The sequence below is a fragment of the Apodemus sylvaticus genome, chromosome 1 (assembly GCF_947179515.1).
Source record: "Apodemus sylvaticus chromosome 1, mApoSyl1.1, whole genome shotgun sequence".
Classification (NCBI taxonomy): Eukaryota; Metazoa; Chordata; class Mammalia; order Rodentia; family Muridae; genus Apodemus; species Apodemus sylvaticus.
The window spans coordinates 135021141-135036355 of NC_067472.1; the positions used below are offsets into that span (position 1 = coordinate 135021141).

The 15215-nt window shown below is 40.0% G+C and overlaps 1 protein-coding gene across 6 annotated transcripts in view; it reads left to right on the forward strand.

Moving 5' to 3' along the window:
* Chd2 (chromodomain helicase DNA binding protein 2) overlaps nucleotides 1–15215 on the forward strand; it is a 113009-nt gene that overhangs the window by 26547 nt on the left and 71247 nt on the right. For 5 of the 6 annotated variants that reach the window (XM_052160676.1, XM_052160684.1, XM_052160703.1 and 2 more), the window contains 5 exons: nucleotides 2358–2444; nucleotides 3971–4032; nucleotides 9854–9961; nucleotides 12784–12924; nucleotides 14394–14527. In XM_052160676.1, the coding sequence (XP_052016636.1) occupies nucleotides 2358–2444; nucleotides 3971–4032; nucleotides 9854–9961; nucleotides 12784–12924; nucleotides 14394–14527 (532 nt within the window). The remainder of the gene's footprint in view (nucleotides 1–2357; nucleotides 2445–3970; nucleotides 4033–9853; nucleotides 9962–12783; nucleotides 12925–14393; nucleotides 14528–15215) is intronic. The other variant, XM_052160694.1, reaches the window with a different exon arrangement.

Sequence of the window (15215 nt, forward strand, 5' to 3'; positions counted from 1 at the left end):
TTTGCATGCTACCCTCCTGCCTTCCCCTAACAAGAGGAAAGTCCTATCACCCAGGCCGGGAGTGCTCAGTAGTGAGTGAATTCACAGTACTCTTTTTTGGAAGAGCAGAGTCCGATGGCCTCTAAAGGACAGATAACACAAACTGGCCTGGGGTGTAAGTAGTATGACGTGCAGCAAAGCTGTGGTGGCGGGCTAGTCTGTCTGGGCAGGGACTCTGCATGAGAACAAGTGGGGTAGGCATCAGCCTGATTCAGCCATCTGAGACAGGAAAGGGCCGGAAGTTTTCTGCTGAGTCGTGCACATAATTACTTTTATAGGTTGTTTCTTGTTTCAGCTTTCTGTATCTGTTTTTTATTTGTTTGTTTGTTAGGTTGCTTTTTATTAATATTGCCCTCCTTTACTTAGTGATATTGTAGGGTTTTTTTGTTTGTTTTTTTGGTTAATCTTTTATGAATTAAGTTTTTTTACACCCTAATTTTACTTGTCTTTTTTCCTAGTTAGGATTTCAGTCTGTATCTCTGGCTGTCCTGAAACTCACTGTGTAGACTAGGCTGGCTGGCTTTGAAAGCACAGTGATCTGATTGTCTCTGCCTCCTAAGCACTGGGACTAAAGGCTTATATGCGACACCATGCCTGGCTAGGCATCTGAAATTTATTCATCATGTTAAAACCTTTAAGAGAGACACTGGGACTTGTTTCCGAGGCTGCCTCCTGTTTGGGAACTTTCTCATCATGCTCCGTCCCTTCCCTGCCCAGTGTGCCTGGATCCTTTGTGATTGATTTCCTGTGACAGTTTCAGAGAGAGATAGCCACATGGCTCGGAGTGTTTACTTTGTGCTTCCCTAAAGAAAACATCCTTCCCTGTAAACATTTTACTGGCCTCAGTGACTTCTTGTCCTCTGCATGTACATTGCCTCGAATTTCTGAATGTTTTCATGACATTAGTTTCTGTTTTTATTGTTGTTTTTGTTTGTTTGTTTGTTTGGTTGGTTGGTTTTTCGAGACAGGGTTTCTCTGTGTAGCCCTGGCTGTCCTGGCCTTGAACTCAGAAATCCGCCTGCCTCTACCTCCCAAGTGCTGGGATTAAAGGCGTGCGCCACCACTGCCCGGCTTTTTTTTTTTTTTTTTTTTGAGACAGGGTTTCTCTGTGTAGCCCTGGCTGTCCTGGAACTCACTCGGTAGACCAGGCTGGCCTTGAACTCAGAAATCCACCTGCCTCTGCCTCCCAGAGTGCTGGGATTACAGGCGTGCGCCACCACCGCCCGGCCTTAGTTTCTGTTTTTAATAAAAGCCATAATCCTACTGTTGGTTTCCTTTTTTTTTTTTTTAAGATTTATTTATTTATTTTTTTTTTTAAAGATTTATTTATTTATTATATGTAAGTACACTGTAGCTGTCTTCAGACACACCAGAAGAGGGCGTCAGATTTCATTTTACAGATGGTTGTGAGCCACCATGTGGTTGCTGGGATTTGAACTCAGGACCTTAGGAAGAACAGTCAGTGTTCTTAACCGCTGAGCCATCTCACCAGCCCAAGATTTATTTATTATTATATGTAAGTACACTATAGCTGTCTTCAGACACACCAGAAGAGGGCACCAGATCTCATTACAGATGGTTGTGAACCACCATGTGGTTGCTGGGAATTGAACTCAAGACCTCCGGAAGAGCATCTTAACCGCTGAGCCATCTCTCCAGCCCTGGTGTTGGTTTTCTAACATCTCTTTTACATGTTTAAACATGACTAAACATCTCACACCAGCGTGCTACAGCTCATTCAGCTTCCCTTTGCTTTCCCGTGATTTCGTTTAAATAGCACAGAGCATGTGTAAGCCTAGCAATCTCTGGGGAAGAGGGGGAAAGCTAAACTCCTCAGCCAGACCCTCTGTTAGGATTAGAGTTTCCAATCCCTGGGGAGAGGCAGAGGCTAACTGCCGCTGTGGGCTAAAACAGGTGTGCCAGGGAGAGTGTTGAGGAGGGGCTCCTTAGATTGGATTAGGTGAGGCCCCTCTGCTTGGGGTTTTTGTTTTTGTTTGTTGTTTCTGAGTTGAAACTAAGCATCAGGAAATTTAGAATTCCTCTGTACTTTATATTTAGTGGATGTAATTAGTGTCTCATTTTAGTTTACTAATATTAGCAGTGTTTGGGATAGGTTTAATAGCGGTGAAGGCACTGTTAAACTTTTTTCATTAGAATAATACTTATTCTTGAATACTACTTAACTTTCTCTCAAATGTAGCAAAACAACCCTTTGGATATTTACATGATTTTTGCTTGATTTGAAATAAATGTTCTGATAATGAAAATAGCGAGTGGAGTTAGGGAAAGGACTGAAGTACAATCTGTTCATTTTGCAGATGTGGGAAGAATATCCTGATGTTTATGGGGTTAGGAGGTCAAACCGAAGCAGGCAAGAGCCATCACGATTTAATATCAAGGAAGAGGTAAGAAAAGAAATATTCAAGGGGGCAGGCACCCGAGCTCCCTTTCCCCCACCTGTGACGGTGTGTTTTACTGTCAGAGACAGCCTCAGGTGTGGCAGTTTAAAGTGTGTCTAACTGGGCCGGTCTGTGATTTGATAAGTAGGGCAGGAAGTTATGTAAAAACTGCTTACCAAATAATTATTTCAATCCAGTATTTATGGTGTTGCACGCTTTTAATTAAAACTTGAATTTGAATGTTAGTGGTTATGGTAAGTTTACTTTAGACATCTCATGTTTGGCCTTAAGTGAATAACTTATTTGCTAAACAAATGAACATGGAAGTGGTTCTGGATTCACTCCAGAGAAAGGAAAGAGGAGTGTTCAGTGTATTTTGTTTTTCTTAATTCATGTAAGTAGTGTGAGCTAGAAAATCAGTTTGTGATATATTCAGATTCTGGTCCAATTATGAGAGATGGAATACTTTTTTTAGTGATGGGGGAGAACCTTGATTCTTGAGCATACTAAGCAAGCACCCTATGGCTTGCCTACATCCCAGTGCCCCAATGCGGGTTTTACAGTCAGTATTGGGTGGTGGGTTCTTCCATCTATAGAGCTGCACTTGTTTCATGCTTCCCAGATTGTATCATTGTTTTGTGAAATCTCTCTGTATTAGATTTGTAAAGTAACTTCTGAAGGCTCTTCTGATTCCTGTCTCAGTGAAATGTCCCCTTTCTGCCTGAGGAGGATTTTGCTATTCTTAGCTATGTAACATTGTTCTGATGGAAGCCAAATGCTAGGGAGCTAGTTACAGGTTTAGTAAGTGTCCTCTAAAAATCAAGTTCGAGACAGCACCTTCATATTTATGCTGTTTGAGTTCTGAGTGGCTTCTGAGCTAGTGTGCCTGCGCTTCCCCTCCGCACAGTTCTCAGACCACTGAACCATGCTCCTTATATCCAGTTCCATGTGTATACTCCTCCTGTTTACACATCAGTACATCCTTAGCATCCAAGAATAACAGCAGTAGGAACACTGCCATTTGGGTTCATTTGGGGAAAGATGCTGTCACACTGAGACGATAATCCTTTGGCCTACTGCTGTTAGCTCTTCATGTTTGCTGGTGCTCAGTCTAAGGTGACTGAATCAGAAGGTACTGCCTCCAAGGCACTTGGTATTTTTTATACGTTGCTAGATCTACAATGGCTTGCATAGTTACTGCTAGCACATGTGGCTTTTAAAATTTATATTTAGAATTATGTAAAATTTAAAATTCATTTCTCAGCCCTAGTAGGCATGTATTAAGTGCTGAGTTCCTATGTGGTGGCTGGCTCACTGTTAGACAAATAGGGTCAGAGCATTTACAGGTAGGTAGTTGTATTTGTATTTGTATTTGATGTTGCTGCTCTAGATGTCTGCAGTGTAGACATGAGAAAGAGACACTGTTTTTCAAAAGAAGAGTAGGTTCCACGTAGCAAGTGCTTAGGCTTCATTCCATCTAAAGTCTCCCTGTAAATTAAAGTCTAATCATATTTCTCCCTCACACACTGAAGGCAAGTAGCGGTTCTGAGAGTGGGAGTCCGAAAAGAAGAGGCCAGAGGCAGCCGAAAAAACAGTAAGTTTTTCATGGGGGAAATGACCTAATCTCACAGTTCTGAACATGTCTGCGTTTATGGGACAATCTCTGTGTTGTCTGTCTCAGGTCTCAAGATTCTGTTTAAGTTTGTTAGAACTCCAACTTCAGCTTCTTAAGTGCTGGTAGCCCAGTTAGCTCAGTTAATTATTTTTCTTGAAAGTAAACCAATACCAAAGTAGACATTGCATCCTAACATTATAGTTTGTAGACCAGAAGCTTTTAATTCTTGAGCTTAGACTTAAAGTATTTCACATCAGATGATATTCTGTTCATTATTTTTTGCAGTATTAGAAATTTAATAGAAAGCCTCACATATGCTATAGGCAAGCACTCTACCAGTGAGCTAAAGGCTTACTTCTGTGCTCATTAACTGTGGAAATTATTTTCTTATAATTAAATTTAAAAAGCCTTTATTTTTGAATGTGTATGTATATGTGTGAGTGTGCATGTGGAGGTCAGGGAGCAGCTTGTGGGAGTCTTTGATGTTGGTTTGGGTATGGAATGCAGATTATCATGCTTGGAGGTATACACTTTTATCTGCTGAACCATCTCATGGACCTTAATTTCCCATTTTGACACAGGATCTCAAGTGCTGTAGGCTGGCCTTGGTCTTTTTTTTTTTTTTTTCTTCCCCGGGACAGGGTTTCTCTGTATAGCCCTGGCTGTCCTGGAACTCACTCTGTAGACCAGGCTGGCCTTGAACTCAGAAATCTGCCTGCCTCTGCCTCCCAAGTGCTGGGATTACAGGCGTGCACCACAACCACCACCACCCTTTGGCCTTGGTCTTATTGTGTAATTTAGGATGACCTTAACCCTTGGTCTTCATGATGCCTCTTTTCCGAATTCTGGAATTATAGGTGTATAATACCACACATAGCCATATATATATAAAAATTTAAAGACAGTCTCATTCTTTTTTTTAAACTTTATGTATATGAGTACTCCATCCGCATTTATATTTGCATGTCACAAGAAGGCATCATATCACGTTATAAATGGTTGTGAGCCACCATGTGGTTGCTGGGGATAGAATTCAGGACCTCTGGAAGATTAGACAGTGCTCTTAGCTGCTGAGTCATCTCTCCAAGCCCAGACTTTCATTCTTGCCAGGAGCTCAGGGCTTGCCTGGAACTCACTATGTAATGTACATCAGGCTTTCTGTGAGCTGTGACAGATTTTGTCTGCTTTCCCTGTGCTGGGATCACAAATGAGTGCCTTTACCCCTAGCTTCAGGAAGGTTATTTTTTGTTTTTATTATTTTTGGTGCAATGTCTTGGTTTACTGCCCAGGCTAGCCTCAAACTTATGGGCTTCCTGGTGATGCGATGAAAGGAATGTGACGTACTGTTTTTATTTATTATTTGCTTTTTGAGACAAGGGTCTCACTATTATAGACAAGTCTGAGTCTCCTGCCTTCACTTTCCAAGTGGCAGGATTATAAGATAGCCCCCTCTATACCTAGATGATCAGTTTTTAGTTAGAAAATTCTATGATTCAAAAATTATTACTAAGAAACAGTCTCTCCCCCTCCCCATTTCCGTGGTGTACTGTTCCATTAGCTGTATTGATTTTGTAGATCCTTTTTGAAAAATGTAGATATTCAAAATTTTGTGTATCATCAATCAATTCAGGAATACTTTCCACCAAGGTGTCACATGTTCTGTGATTTGTAGGCAAATTTGAATTTCTTAAACCCATTTCTTTATCTCCAAAACAGTAGTAAAAATTCTGCTTGCAGTTAATTAAGTTGTTATATTAAATGTATATTACTAAAGAACTTTGTAGAGCAGTATTTAATATTGTCTTGCTTGAATACACCCAGTTTCCTTTCTGTTTTACATTCCGACTTGGAGATAGCAGGCTGGGTTATCTTAGGAGACTTTCTTTGCACTTCTGTTGCCTGAGCTGCTTGGGAGACTGACTGCTTTCTGTTCTTGTTTGTTTAGATCTAACAGCCTTGTGGGATAGTTTTTGAAATGCCTGTCTTTATCACATTGTTTGTAGGCATCATAGTTTGCATATATGTGGCAACTGTGATCTCATAGTAAGAATAACAGAGTCTGCTGTGTGTGGCAGTGTGAATTTGAGAATTGAGAGACTTACCCAAAGGTGAAATGCTCTCCAGAAACGGTACAATTTCTGCATTTTCTTCTTTTTTTAGATGGGAGTCTCAGATTTTTAAAAAAGCTTAAGGAATAAAGTGTAGTGCAAATGTCATCCTAATCTGGGCACGTTGAATAGCATTTCTGCAGGTTCTTTGTCCCCATAGTGTTTATGAAGGTACTGTGTATTGGTCCAATTCTTCCAACCAGAGGTTAAAATATTTTAGTTATAATCATGCAGAGGTTTGTGTGTGTGTGTATTTACATGTGTTTGTGGGTGACAGAGAAAGGGAGGACTGAGAGGAGGAGGAAAAGGTCATGGTTATCTTGCTTTTCAGTGTTTTGAGTTGGAAATCTGTTATAGATATGTCAAAATGGAATTGGGTCATTATTACTCTCAGATTGCAATTGTCAGTGAAAGTATTCTGTCTTGGGGATATCTGCTATCTGGAAGCCATTCCTTCTTCTCATGTGTTTTTTAAGGTTGATAAATGATTTCTTTTTTAGCACTTACATGTAGTTAGCCATTGCCTATTGAGACTAATACTCATTTTATTTAAAAGTGACTTTTGCTCTCTGCCTACCCTTTGAATTTATGTTTTGCAACCTCTCTCTCTTAAAGATTTATTTATTATTATATGTAAGTACACTGTAGCTGTCTTCATACACTCCAGAAGGGGATGTCAGATCTCATTACGGATGGTTGTGAGCCACCATGTGGTTGCTGGGATTTGAACTCAGGAACTTTGGAAGAGCAATTGGTGTTCTTAACCACTGACATTTCTCCAGCCTGCAACCTGTCTTTCTGGGAAAGTTAACTGTTCCCAGCTGATGAGTATTCAGACTACTCAGTAGCTAAAATTTGGTAGTTTTTTCCATATTCCCAAAATTTGGCAAAAATTCTGTTGATGCCTTAGAACAAAATGTAAGTTTCTTTTTTATAATTGAAATAGTTTTTAATCAAGTTCTTGCCTCTTTTAATATTTTAAATTTGTTTATTTTATGTGTATGGGTGTTTTGCCTCTATGCATAATGTATGCACACGTGTATGCCTGCTGTCCTTAGAGTTCAGAAGAGAGTGTGTGCCTCCCTGGACTACAGCCAAACTCAGGTCCTGGGAGAGCAGCAAGTCTTCCTAACTTCTGAGCCAGGCCACCCTCTTTAGACTCTTCTTTACTTCAGTGTGACTTGCAGTATATGGGTGACTGGGAGTTTCCTTTTAAGTTGGCTTCTGATAAGAAAGGAGCACATTTACTTGTTCAAGAGCTATGTGTTGGGGTGGGGGTGAATATTGGGATGTCGACCATTACTCTTACCTCCTCTCCACAGATGTCTTTCTCTTATGATGGCAAACTGTAATCCCAGCTCTTGGGAGGCAGAGGCAGAGAGGCAGAGAGGCAGAGAGGCAGAGGCAAAGAAGCAGATATATTTTGGCTAGTTCAAGGCTAGCTTTGTCTACACAGTGAGTTCCAGTCCAGGCAGAGCTTTATAGTGGGTCCCTGTTTCAGAAAAAACAAGCCAAATAAAATAATTCTCTTTTTCTTGTTCTTGAAAATTTAAACATAATGTGGCCAGTTTCAAACACCTGCACCTCACTTGTCTAAATACTCTGGAACATGTAAGGTGGTTGTAATTTTTCCTAGGTCTTCAATGGTCTTCTGCAGGATATGATTGAGAAAAGTAGGTGTGAGGGTTTGCTGTGCCTGCAGGCAGCCTAGTCTCTCCCAGGAAGATCATCTCATGGAGCTTTAGACCGTTGATTTGATACTTTTTTTTGTTTTACATTCTTAGGTTGGAAGAGCCCAGGCTCTCGTGGTTGTGTATACATTCTTAATTTGACTGCCATGCTGTGGCCTCGACACACACTTTCTCTGTTGCAGTTTTCCTTTGCTGTATTCTTTGTAGTGCGTCTCACTGGTAGCCCTGGAGCTTTTTCATTCATGGATGTTCTTACTTGCCCATGATTTTGAGACTGGTTTCTGTGAGGCCATTTTTTATTGCATAACTGATGAGTTCCTTTGGAGGGCTAAAGAATTGTTGTGAGTCCTAGGGAGAGTACAGACTCATGTGCCAGTTTTTCACATGCTGGCATGTCATGGCTTACTCCTCCATCTTCTTGACAATCATCTTCTATTACTTAGATGCCTTTTTTGTTTGTTTTTCAAGGTTGCGTTCAACTCATCATTGTCCTGTCTTGTTCTGACATACCATCATGTCTGTCTTTTTTATATTCTTCAGCAAAGTTTTATACTAGACCTCAAGTAAGCAGCAGAAGCTATTTACCAGAATATGGGTAGATACAAGAAAATCTTTGTTTTAAAGATAGTATGACCGACTGAGAGGTAGAAACCAGTTACAGGGCTTACTAAGCCAGTCTCCATCCAAAACTACTCTGACTGAAAAACTAGCACTCTTTCATTAGTTAACTTCATTACTAAACCAAGGCCATTTTTATTTACCAGCTTTTGTATTCATCTTTGTGCAAAGACTCAATGACATACAGTGCTGATAGAATCTGAATAATTTGTATATGGAAGTACATTGTACATTTCCATTTCATGAAAGGGTAGATTCTCCTCTCCCAACTTTTAACTAATTCAGGTGGAGGGAGCAGACTTAGTTGTAGTAACTCTTGCAGCTGTTAGGAAGGGCCCCAGGAAGCTAAGATCAACACCTTTGGGGAGCAAGCCAGCATTGCTTTTCTTGTCCTATGAAGAAAATTGATTTGACTTGGAAGGTCTGCACCAGGCATCGTTGTTCTGGCCTCTGTAAAGGGAACCCAGGGGTGCAGTGGTGATTGTTTTGTTTACAGAAGAACCTCAGGCATGTGCCTGCCAGGTTTCCCCAGGTTTTTCCTGCCCAGTAGCTATCTCATACTTTATTTACTACAGGTGAGAAATATGCTAGGTCCCTGTGGTGTCTTGGGTAGTCTTTCAAAAACTAAATGTCTTAGAGATGAAAGAACACCTATCTATCTATATGTTATGGCTCTTTTAAGCCTTGTAAGATCTCCAGGAACAAAGAACACCTCCCCTATCAACTAATGACTAAACACTAAGTATAGTTTGGTGGTACCTTCAACTCAGAAAAATAAATTCAGGGACTGTTTCCTTAGTTATGTTGTCAAGATTTAAAGCATTTCCTATAGGTTGGTGGTGGGACTTAAAGGAAGACTATTTGCCTAAGCCAAGAAACACAAGTGTTGGGGGGCTGGTATACCCTCCCCGTTTTAAAATACATTTATACCCAATATCAGCATTGTGTGTTAATTTTTTAGAATTCAGAGCTTTCATGATTGCCAGTTTTGCGTCAGAAACAGTCTTTTGCTAGTTCTGATGCATGCCAAACTTGGGAACCTTTGGTATAAAACTTACTGTGGACTTAGGCTTGTCGGTGGTAGAGTTGTGAACATAATAGAATGGGTAACAGCAGTTTTCTCTCCTAGGAAAGGTGGCTTGAAAATTATACTCATATCTCTGTTTATATTTATTCCCAGAGTTAAACTAGCAATAGATGGTATATAATTCAGAAAGAATAAGAAAAACCCAAATTTAAGTTGAGCTTAAATATATTTTATAGTATAGTACCTAAAGTACACATACTCTGTTTCAGAAAATGATTTTGGAATTTGTCTTTTGAGATTGTTTAGGTTAAGAATTCTTATAGAAAAAAATTATTTTGTTTTGCTTTTGATCACAGAGAAAAATGGAAACAGGACCCCTCAGAAGACGAACAAGAACAGGGAACCAGTGCAGAGAGTGAGGCAGAACAAAAGAAAGTAAAAGCTAGAAGACCCGTCCCTAGAAGGTACGCTGCTTTCTTGCCCAGCCCTGCTTCTAGCTGAGCTTACTGTGGCTTACATGTGAAGGAGGAAGTCTGCTGGAGCCAGAGCCCTAGTCAAGACAGTTTGTCCTATTCAGGATTTGGAAGTCTGCTTTCTTTGTGCCAGCCTGAAACTTTACCAAGTGTCTAAATACTGAGATCACTTTTGAGTGCATGGATACAGTTCTGACTAAAGACACTTTTCCTCTTCATATATTTGTTATTAGCATATATTCATTATACAAACTAATGGATTTCTTCATTGCATAATTATATGAGTATCATGGGCTCTGGTCATATTCTCTGATAGTGTGTATCTTTGCTTTTTTTTTCATGCCAGTCTAGGGTGTGTGGTATATGCAACTATGCCTTCTGCTTTAAAAACAAAACAAAACAAAAAGCCCCTTCCTGTTTGTGTTGCCAGGTTATAAATTCTTTTGGGAAGAACTAATTCTTTGCTTGTTTTTTTTTTTTTTTAGAAGATTTTTTTTTAAATTAATTATGTATACAGTATTCTGCCTGCATATATACTTGCAGGTCAGAAGAGGGTACCACCAGATCTCATTATAGATGGTTGTGAGTCACTATTTGGTTGCTAGAAATTGAACTCAGGACCTCTAGAAGAGCAGCCTGTGCTCTGAACCTCTGGGCCATCTTTCCAGTCATCTTTGCTTGTTTTATTTACTTACTTTTTGGCTTTTTAAGGCAGGGTTTCTCTATTTAGTCTTGACTGTCCTGGAATTCACTATGTAGACCAGGGTAGCATTGAACTCAGAGAGATGCACTTGCCTCTGCTTCCTGAGTGTGGTATTCAAGGTGTGCACTACCACTCCTGTGGAGAACTGACTGCTTAGTATGAGTATGGAAATACTCTTCTGCCTGATCAAAAGTACAATTATAGTTTATTACCCTATTTATATAATGTCCATAACATTAAGTAAACAGTCTAACTGTATAGAAATGGGCATAGGCGAGAAGGCAACAGGTTTGGTAATTGTTGATCAAACATGGCAAATACGATAACACAGGAAGGCAGAGGAAACTTACCATGAGACTCAAGAGTAATTCAAAGTGAAAATAGCATTTAAACATTGGTTTCAAACATTAGAAATGCAGCTGATAGGTCAGGATTTGACCTTGAGGCAGTTAGAAATGAGCTGTTATCTTTCCAAGGGTGGGTAGATTCTAAAAGTAGCTTTAGCATATTGACTTGTATTGTAATTTGTTTTTTTGAGACAAGATCCCACTGTGTAGCTCTGGCCTTTCTGGGGCAATCTATATAGATCATGCTAGCCTCAAAGTGAAGACTCAAAGAAAATTCAAGTTCTTCCCCCCCTCACCTCCTCTCCTCTCCTCTCCTCTCCTCTCCTCTCCTCTCCTCTCTCTCTTTCTTTCTTCTCCTCCTCTCTCTTCTCTTCTCTTCTCTTCTCTTCTCTTCTCTTCTCTTCTCTTCTCTTCTCTTCTCTTCTCTTCTCTTCTCTTCTCTTCTCTCTTCTCTCTTCTCTCTCTCTCTCTCTCTCTCTCTCTCTCTCTCTCTCTCTCTCTCCCTCTCTCCCCCTCTCTCTGTGTATGTGTCTGTGTGTCTGTCGGGGCATATGGGTACATGTGAGTATGTGTGGTACGTGTGTATGTTGATTGACCAGTGGTCAGTTGAGAAGCTATCCCTCTTCTTTTTTGAGGCAGGATCTCTCCCTGGAATCTGGCTCAGAGATTGGTTCAGCCCAGCGCCAGCCCAGCCCCAGTCTAGCCCCAGCCTGGCCCCAAGTGTCCTACTGTCATTTGTGCTGGTGCTGGAATTTTAAGTGCATCCCACTGTGCCTGGCTTTTTCTGTAGATTGTGGGAATTGAACGCAGGTCATTGTGCTTGTGTGGCCACACTTTCCAGACAGACCCATCTTTCCAGTCCATCGTCTTTCAGTATTGAGTGGGTGGGTGGGTCACGTCACAACCAATACCTACTTCTTAAATGACCGAAAGGCTAATAATTTCTGTAGATGAACATTTATCATTTATACTTTGATAAATTTGAATCCTAATTCTGAAACATTCTCTCCAGAAGAATTCTATTCTTATTAATCATATCACCAAAACATACTGTGTCTTGTTTTTAATTTTGTCCATAAAAATGTTGTGACAAGCCAGGCAGTGGTGGCATACACCTGTAATCCCAGAGGCAGAGGCAGAGGCAGGTGGATTTCTGAGTTTGAGGCCAGCCTGGTCTACAGAGTGAGTACTGTCTCGAAAAAACCAAATCCAAAAAAAAAAAAAAAAAAAAAAAAACCAAAAAATGTTGTGACAAATATATGTCTTCTATTTGCATAAGTACTTATACAGTGGCCCAAATTTGTTGTTTGACCAATAAAATCTAAGATATTTCCTCTCTAGCCATTTACAGAAAAATTTGCCAACCTCTGGTCTAGTCTCCCTCCAGGGAAAGCCTGTGTTTTCTTTCTCTTCTGAGTTTAAGCTCTCAAGATTGGAGTGTCACGCTGGATCTGTGCCCATTATTTACTGAGTTCCGGATTGTGTCTTAGGGTTCGTTAGGTAGGAGAAGCACACCACTCTGATTGTACCTTACCTTTTCCCCCTTGCTTTTCTGAGAGTATTATGTAGTGGAGGTTGACTTTGAACTCATGATCATGATCACCTCATGAGTTCTAAGATTCCAAGTCTGATCCCATGCCTAGCTCCTGTTAGTGAATTATTTGTATGTGCCACTGTACTGGGAATGCCATTATGTAGACTTGATGTAGTTACCAAGTGACAAAGTAAAAGCTTTGCCATTTCTTTCCCTTTGTTATTTTTAGAACAGTGCCCAAACCCCAAGTTAAAAAGCAACCTAAGATTCAGCGTGGAAAGAGGAAAAAACAAGAGTCTTCAGATGACGACGAGGATGATGACGAAGCTCCCAAAAGGCAGACTCGGCGACGAGCTGCTAAGAACGTGAGGTCAGTTGTGCCTTGGGAGTTGTCCATTGATGGTTAGGATGCAGATGGTTAGAGTTTGGGTCTTTCACGTTTCAGATGATGTGATGGACAGGTAAGAATATCAGCTGGAGGGTGGCACACACATATATCTCAGCACTTGGGAGGCAGAGGCAGGTGGATCTCTGAGTTTGATGCTAGCCTGGTCTATATAGCTTGTCCAGAAAGGCCAGAGCTACACAGTGAGACCCTGTCTCAAAAAACCAAAAATAACATAAGCTACAGCTGCTTTCACAATCTAGCCATCCTTGGAAAAAAATGGTGTTGAGCCCAGTGGAGAGCGAGAGTAACAACTGCTCCTTTCCAAGGGCCTCCAGGTTATATCCTGTCCTACTGACTGTCTTTCTGATGTTTCCGGAACAATGCTTGGATTGTTTTTTACTTCTCAATTACTCTTGAGTCTCATTGTATCTTTTGACATTTGGATATAATCATAAAATTAAACTTTAGTGACATGATTGAGACATTAATTGATGGTGAAGAAAGATATAGATATATTGAGATAATTGGTCTGTTTAATGTAGAGCATGTGAAGTACATTTACTCTCAGAGCATATGCATGTCTCTTTAGGCCGACCAAGACCCGTGAAGCCGAGCCCTGGAGATACTAATTTCTCCCTGATGTTTCCAATTGATAGTTAAATGTAGGACTAGGGTTTTAATGTGCTGGTATTTAGCCTCCCTCATTTTCTTACTGTGTTATATCTAGAATTATATTTTTCTATAATTATTTTGTTATGTTGGAGACTAAACCAGGGTCTTGCTTATATGAGGCCAATGCTATTGAGCTGTGCCTCCTTGTACTTATTGTTTATGTGTTGTAAAGGTTTGTTTATTTGTTTGCTTCCTCTTTATGTTTTTGATGTAGTTCAGGCTAGTCTGGAACTATGTCGTCAAGGCTATCCTGAAATTTACTGTGTGGATTAGACAAGCCTCAGGCTGTTTCTCTGACTTCATTTCTGGGATCATCTTGGCCAATACATTTTATATTTATAGTTCATAGGTGTGAATGAAAATTCTCAACTCTTTGGGTTAATTTAAATTAAATTCATTTTCTTGTTATTGGAAGATAAAATTGCATGATTGAAACATTTGATCTTCAGGAATATTTTCCTTTTGTCTGAAATAATAGCAATTTTTGTTATCAATTTTTTGTCATAATGTACATAATAATTACTCAATACTAAGTAAAGATTATTTTTGTAGTTTCCTGTATCTTGCTTATATATATAGTGTGAGCTACTCTTGAGCTTATCTGTGGGCATGCATCAGGGTTTGAAAGGGGGTGCAAATAGGCATTGAGTCCACTGACTCAAATCTGTAAATAATTTGTTCGAGTCAAAGTGTGTGGTTCCTACTGCAGTGCTACTCTGTAGAGATGCTTAGCTCTGAAGGTGCAGTCTCTTACTCATGCAGCATTATTTCTCACACAGTTACAAAGAAGATGATGACTTTGAGACTGATTCAGATGATCTCATTGAAATGACTGGAGAAGGAGTTGATGAACAGCAAGATAATAGTGAAACTATTGAAAAGGTCTTAGATTCAAGACTGGGAAAGAAAGGAGGTTTGTGTCTTTGGGGAGCAAATTACTCACTTTGGATTTTTGAGACAGGGTCTTTGGTAGCCTTGGCTGGCCTCTAACTTGATATATAGACAAGGATTACCTTGAACTCCTGATCTTCCTGTCTCTACCCCCAAGCTCTGGGATTACAGTTGTGCACCCCCATTCTCAGTAGACGTGGTGAGGGGGTTTGGATCAGGCCTTGGTAATGCTTGCCAGGCACAGTACCAACTAGTGCATCTGAAGCCCAAATGTATGTATGTCTATATGTATGTGTATTCAAAAATCCAATGTTTTACATACTCTTTAATGTGATAAAGTTAGTCCACACTAGTATTTTGAATTGTAGAAATTGTCCTGACTTATTTTAGCGCTAAAGACAAAAGAATGTTTTCTTTTAGTCTAGTTAAATAGTATGTAATGTAGTGATAAAGCACAGATACTTACTCATTAACAGAGAGCAAATCTGTGTTTAGTTAGTTGTTTTTACATCACCTTGTAAAAATACCAGACTCATCACAGACGTATATGTGTCATAGTGAGTTTTTTTAAAAATCCATTTGAGATACTTCTTAAGTTGTCCCAAAATATCCTTTTCATAAAGAGGAATGGGAATATAGGCCAGCGACAACACTTGCTTAGCTCCAGTCCTCATTGCAAAAAGATAAAACCGAGCATAATGGTCCTTTTC